This window comes from Aedes albopictus, chromosome 1 (genome assembly GCF_035046485.1).
Source record: "Aedes albopictus strain Foshan chromosome 1, AalbF5, whole genome shotgun sequence".
Classification (NCBI taxonomy): domain Eukaryota; kingdom Metazoa; phylum Arthropoda; class Insecta; order Diptera; family Culicidae; genus Aedes; species Aedes albopictus.
In genome coordinates, this window is record NC_085136.1 from 289,595,818 (window position 1) to 289,602,651 (window position 6,834).

At 47.4% G+C, this 6,834-nt stretch overlaps 1 protein-coding gene across 1 annotated transcript; it reads left to right on the forward strand.

Moving 5' to 3' along the window:
• The first annotated feature begins 204 nt into the window (after positions 1 to 204).
• LOC134291947 (uncharacterized) lies at positions 205 to 4,944 on the forward strand. Its single transcript, XM_062860430.1, has 2 exons — positions 205 to 2,901; positions 3,115 to 4,944. Exons 1-2 carry the CDS (start codon positions 205 to 207, stop codon positions 4,942 to 4,944), a joined length of 4,527 nt encoding a protein of 1,508 aa, XP_062716414.1.
• The last annotated feature ends 1,890 nt before the right edge of the window (positions 4,945 to 6,834 follow it).

Consider the following 6,834-nt stretch of genomic DNA (forward strand, 5'->3'; position numbering starts at 1 on the left):
GCTGCTAGGCACATCGTTCCCAAGGAGCTACCCATCTTTTCGGGCGATTCTGTCGAATGGCCGCTATTCCTGAGTTGTTATCAGAACACCACACATTTATGTGGGTTTTCCCACGGAGAGAATTTGATGCGTCTGCAACGGAGCCTCAAAGGAAACGCCCTGGAAGCAGTGAGGAGTTTACTTCTGGAGCCCTCATCGGTTCCTATGATCCTCTCGACACTTCATACACTGTACGGTCGTCCCGATCTGGTCATCAACTCACTACTGCAGAAGGTGCGCTCTACTCCAGCCCCGAAACCGGACAAGCTGGAGTCTTTGATATCGTTCGGTCTAGCCTGCCAAAACCTCTGTGGTCATCTGCGTGCAGCTGGACAACAGGCCCACTTCTCCAATCCGGCGTTGCTGCAGGAGTTAGTCAGCAAGTTACCAGCAAACATCAAGCTTGATTGGGCGCTTTTTAAACAAAAGTGCCCTGTGGTCGACCTCGGCACATTTGGCGATTACATGGCGCAACTAGTGGTAGCTGCAAGTGACGTCGCTCCCTATCAACCGTCTCAAGAAGCTAGTGTTGGTTCGAACAAACGAAAGGAAAAAGAGAAGCTGTATGTGAACACCCACGCATCTGGCAATTCGATGGACAACGTTGGTAAACGGAATCCTCCTAGCAATCCTGGAGGCAAGCAGAACCAACCAAAACCGTGCCCAATTTGTGGGAAACAGGGGCACAAGGTGCGAGACTGCGACGACTTCAAGAAGTGCAACCTGGAGGAACGTTGGATGCGCGTTCAGCAGCATTACCTATGCAGACGGTGCCTGGTAGCACACGGAAAGTTCCCGTGCAAGGCAACATCGTGTGGAATGGAAGGATGTGATGAGCGGCACCATAAGCTTTTGCATCCTGGAAAGCCTCAGCCAGTAGTCCCAGCAAACCAGGCCACGGCGACCGAAACCGTAAGCGTCCACACCGCTCTGAAGGTATCCACGCTCTTTCGTATAGTACCAGTGACGCTGTACAGTAACGAAAGATCTGTCCACACGTTTGCGTTTTTGGACGAAGGGTCCTCGTCTACAATGGTCGACGTCCGTATTGCCCTGGAGTTTGGAGTGAAAGGTGAAGTTCACCCGCTTTACTTGCAATGGACCAGTGATGTTGAACGATGTGAGGACAACTCTCAGCTGATTCGACTCGAAATCTCGGGTCGTGGGGCCAAGAAACGATACGTCGTTGCAGCAGCTCATACCGTGAATCAACTGTGTCTTCCTCAACAAAGCTTGCCGTTTGATGAACTCGCTCAACAGTTTCCGCACCTCCGTGGTCTACCCATTCAAGAATACCGCAACGCCATTCCAACAATCCTGATTGGTTTGGACAACACTCACCTGAAGATTCCCCTTAAGGTACAGGAAGGCAGAGTCGGGCAACCAGCGGCGGCCAAAACCAGACTGGGTTGGACGGTGTACGGCCCTATTCCTGGTGAAAGCTCTTCGACTCAGCAGTGTCAGTTTCATCTGTACAAGGAAGCTCAAAACCCTGACGATGTGTTACACGACCTTGTGAAGGAGTTTTTCTCGGTGGAGCACGTTGGTGTTGCTGTAGCTCCTTTGTTGGAAGGATCCGACGAAATGCGTTCCAGAAAGATCCTTGAAGAAACGACTTTACGGCTGCCATCCGGTCGGTTTCAGACAGGGCTGCTCTGGAAATACGACCACATCCACTTTCCAGACAGTAAGCCGATGGCAGAGAGTCGGCTCAAATCACTGGAGCGTCGTTTGCGGCGGAAACCTGAATTGTTCGAGAAGGGGTACGCACACAAAATAACGCAGGAGGAGGTTCTTAGCTCGGATCCCAAGAAAGTGTGGTATCTTCCGTTGGGGGTGGTTGTTCATCCCAGAAAGCCAGGAAAGGTTCGCATAGTCTGGGATGCGGCAGCGAGCGTCCAAGGCCAGTCTCTCAACTCTGCCTTGCTTCCAGGACCAGATCTGTTGTCCTCCCTTCCGTCAGTGCTCTCCAAATATCGTCAACGCCAGGTGGCGATCTGTGGCGATATAAAGGAGATGTTTCACCAGTTCCAGATCAGACCCGAGGATCGACAGGCACAACGGTTCCTGTTTCGAAGCGACTCCTCCAAAGCACCTGACATCTACGTCATGGACGTGGCCACCTTTGGTGTAACTTGCTCTCCCTCTGCTGCACAGTTCATCAAAAATCAAAATGCGAAGGACTTAGAGTCCGAATTTCCTGAGGCTGCCGCAGCGATCGTCCACAATCACTATGTGGACGACTATTTGGACAGTCGGGACACCGTCGATGAGGCAGCAGACCTGGCACTGCAAGTGAAAACTGGCCATGCTAAAGCCGGGTTTCACATTCGGAACTGGATGTCCAACTCCAGAGAGGTGCTTTCACGGGTCGGGGATTCAGCTGAAGAATCTGCGAATAATTTCAAGACGCACTCAACTGCAGTTTCAGTACGCGTACTCGGGATGAGCTGGTTTCCCGAATCGGATGAGTTCGGATTCCGCGGACTTTTCCGAGAACAACTAATGCCTCTGCTTCATGGAGATGTGGTCCCTACAAAACGGCAGCTCCTCCAAGTGGTCATGAGCATTTTCGATCCACTAGGTCTGGTGTCGCTCGCCGTGGTTCACGGAAAGATCCTCGTTCAGAAGGCGTGGCGAGCAAAAATCGGGTGGGACGACAAAATCAACGAAGACTTGCTCGAACTATGGCGTCGGTGGATTGAGCTGTTGAGGCAGCTCGACACAGTTCGCATACCACGGTGCTACTTCCCAGCATACCTTCCGGAAAGCTACGAATCTTTGCAGCTACACATCTTTGTAGATGCGAGTGAAGAGGCGTACGTGGCAACCGCCTTCTTCAGGATCGTAGACCAGTCTCAAGTTCGCTGCTCTCTGGTATCGTCAAAGACGAAAGTTGCCCCACTGAAGTTACTGTCAGTTCCCCGTCTTGAGCTCCAGGCTGCGTTACTAGGAGCCAGATTAGCAGAGTCTGTAGCGGAAAACCACACTCTGCGAATCAAACAACGATTCTTCTGGAGTGATTCTTCCACTGTCCTTTCTTGGCTACGCTCGGATCATAGACGATATCGCTAGTTTGTAGCGTACCGCGTGTCGGAGATCCTGGACACTTCGAAAGTCGATGAATGGCACTATGTTCCCTCGCACCTTAACGTGGCGGATGATGCCACTAAGTGGAAAGAGCGGCTCCAGATCAGCAACAGTCATCGCTGGTTCAGCGGACCAGACTTCCTGTACGATCCTCCAAACCAGTGGCCAAAACAGGAGGTGCAATCTACCACAACAACGGAGGAACTGAGACCCATTCACGTTCATCGAGAGCTGCGGAAGGAACAAGTGGTGCAATTCAGCCGCTTTTCCAAGTGGGAGCGATGTGTACGTGCTGTCGCCTACGTTCACCGCTTCGTAGACCAGCTGAAGCGGAAGCGGAATAAAGAAGAATCCGACGTAACAGCCATCCTTACTCGAGAAGAGTTTCAGCGTGCGAAATGGACGGTTATCAAGCAGGCCCAGTTCGAAGCCTTTGGAGATGAGGTGATCACGATGCAGAGCAACCAGACTCTACCAGTGGATCAGCGTCAGCGCCTCGAAAGTTCAAGCAAGCTGTACAAACTGTCTCCTTTCTTGGACAATCAAGGCGTAGTTCGAATGGAAGGACGGATCGACGGTTTCTCTGATGCGACGTTTGATTTCAAATACCCTACTGTGCTGCCGAAGAACCACTACGTTACCCAGCTCATCGTCGATTCGTACCATCGGCGGTTCAAGCATTCCAACGGAGAGACAGCAGTGAATGAAATGCGGCAGAAATATCACCTGCCGGAGATGAGAGCAGCATTTCGAAAGATCAGCAAAACTTGCATGTGGTGTAAGGTTTACAAGGCGACACCCGCAGTTCCAAGAATGGCACCGCTACCGGAGGCACGAGTCACTCCCCGCATCAGGCCATTCAGCTTCGTTGGAGTGGATTACTTCGGCCCGCTGTTGGTAGTCCAAGGTCGTCGTGAAGTGAAGCGATGGGTCGCCCTCTTCACCTGTCTGACAATCAGGGCGATCCATCTAGAAGTCGTCACCAGCTTATCAGCGGAGTGCTGCAAGATGGCATTACGGCGGTTCATAGCACGGAGGGGGGCACCTTCGGAGATCTACAGTGATCAAGGGACTAACTTCGTTGGAGTCAGTGGCGAGTTAAAGGAGCAAGTCAGAGCAGTCAACCAAGAGCTAGCATCAACATTCACCAATACGGTCACCCAATGGCGCTTCAATCCTCCAGCTGCGCCGCATATGGGGGGGTCTTGGGAGCGCATGGTTCGGTCGGTGAAGTGTGCATTGGCTTCGCTATCGGTCGAACGCAAACCTAACGAGGAAGTTTTGGGCACGTTGCTGGTGGAAGCTGAGTCGATGGTAAATTCGAGGCCGTTGACCTACATGCCGCTGCAAACTTCGGAGCATGCGGCACTTACTCCGAACTGTTTTCTCATGCTGAGTACTAGCGGGGTGAACCAGCCTCCAACCCAGCTTGTGGACGATAGGCAGACTCTTTACACCAGTTGGTTCCTGTGCCAACGATTGCTGGACCAATTCTGGACGCGCTGGGTAAAGGAGTACCTACCCACAATCACCAGACGAACCAAGTGGTTCGTTGATACCAAGCCGGTTTCTGCCGGTGATCTAGTGGTCATCGTGGACGATCGAGTCCGTAACAGATGGATAAGGGGACAAGTCCTACGCGTGTTCCCTGGACGAGATGGCAGATGTCGCAGCGCCAACGTACAGACAGCAACTGGTGTACTGCGACGTCCGGTGGCAAAAATAGCCGTCCTAGATGTTGCTGGTAATGCTCGAGAGGACACGGAGCAATACGGGTCGGGGAATGTTCAGGACGGCGCCCTATCGACCGAATAATTTTCCACCGTGCACCTACTGCCAACTGTGAGAAACCAATAATGACTTCGTAGCCGGCTTTTGATCAACAATACACAATACAGTAGAAAAACAGACAGCACACAAGGCACACACGTTTTAGTCGAGCAATTTGAGACGGTCAGTTAAAACAGTGATAATTACGTTTGTTGAACAGGATTTACACAAAAAGGGACTAAAAATGTAAGTCGCAAACACAATTTGTTATTCAACTTAAATCTAAATCATGCAAATTATAAATTAAATTGTAAAATTTCCTATTCATGCAATATTGAACTTACGAACTATGTTAGAGCTTAAAACTAATGAATTAAATAAATTTGCAGCTAAAAGCAACTCCACAACCAAAAATACGAGTTCGCTATTTGGATTGTCCGAGAAATCATCACCTGTCGCAACAGTGTGAGTGTGAGACGATTCTGCGTCATAGAGCGACCTTATAAAACTCATTATAGGCATTATAAATTATTTAAAAGCAGTTTCATAACCCGGATAAAAACTAACCATAGAGTATTTGGTGAAAACCATTCCTGTACCATACAGTGTACCAGCTACAATATAGTGTAGTGTAATGGAATGGTTCGCTAAAATCTGTGCACATTGTAGCTACTATACATTTATATCCGATTTTTATGTAACAATATACTGTTTTTCTTACGTTTGAACCATTCACTATTCCGAAACAATCTTTTTCCGTACATTTTTAATTGTTTATTCAGTTTTAGATTTTTTCGTGCTTTGTTTTGTTGATGTTCGTGACTTTCTTGTTGCAAAGGAAAGGAAAGAGATTTAAAGTTAAAATCTATTTAAAGTCAATAAAATATTTAAATAAGTAGTAAACCAGGTGTCCCAAGGACTGCAGTTCCAAGAGATATGGCGGGCTAGGTATGTAGAGTGCGATGAGAGGAATACGAATATAGGTCAACCCGGAAAGATGCAGGTCAGATTACCGTAAATCAGTGGATGAGTTCAACGCTATTTTTTCTGTATTTGCATTTAGGGGAGTATCCTCCCCTTCTCTCATGTGAACTTGCCTTGTACCAGAACCGAATTAAATGTGATTTATCTTTGACCTAGAGCCATTTTTGACATATGGACTGGACTAGACACTGAAACGACTTATGGTTTAAGTTCGTCTTCGCTTTTAAACCTAATTTAAAGTTGAATCGAACTTGACAGTTTTCTCATTAGTTGTTATGTACATATTTCAAAGTTCAGTCAAACTGGAGCCTCAATAACGGTTATGATACTTATGCACGTTGTAATGATACTTATGTACCTCGTCACCAACTTCATGAAACTACATTAGTGGTCTAATAACACTTAGCGCACTCGGCATAGTTCCATCATGCCGCTCAAAGTGTTGCCACAAATAATGCTTAGTTTGCAAAACCCAGTTATCTGGCTGGTGGGACATGGGAGCCTAAGCTTCAACTGTTAATGCAATCAGAGGCTACTCAGACTTAGACGAGTTTAGGTAATTTGGGTAGAACTGCCATTAACGAAGGAACATGACGAGATAATATAACATTTTATGGTTTATGTAATGTAAAACAATACAACATAACAAAAGACAACGATTCCTAAACCATTTGATTAAATGTATAGCCAGTAGTGAAATTACAATTAAAAACAATATATTTACGGTACATTTTATTGTTTGAAACCATACATGTGGGCTTTAACATACGGTATATTAAAGCCCACGTATCAGTATTTCGAACAATTCATTTACAATAAAATGTATGGTTTTGTAAAAATATATATATGGGGAAAAATATTTTGTAAAAATATTTGTATTGTTACGATACTTAACAACCTGTATAATATATTGTAAAAATCTTATTTACAATTCACTGTATGGTGTCTACA

What these genes read in the sequence shown, in the direction of transcription:
- LOC134291947 (XM_062860430.1), top strand. Translation starts at nt 205, where the DNA reads ATGATCCTCTCGACACTTCATACACTGTACGGTCGTCCCGATCTGGTC. An exon ending in GGATCGTAGACCAGTCTCAA is followed by an intron (nt 2,902 to 3,114) that starts GTTCGCTGCTCT and finishes CGATATCGCTAG; the next exon opens with TTTGTAGCGTACCGCGTGTC.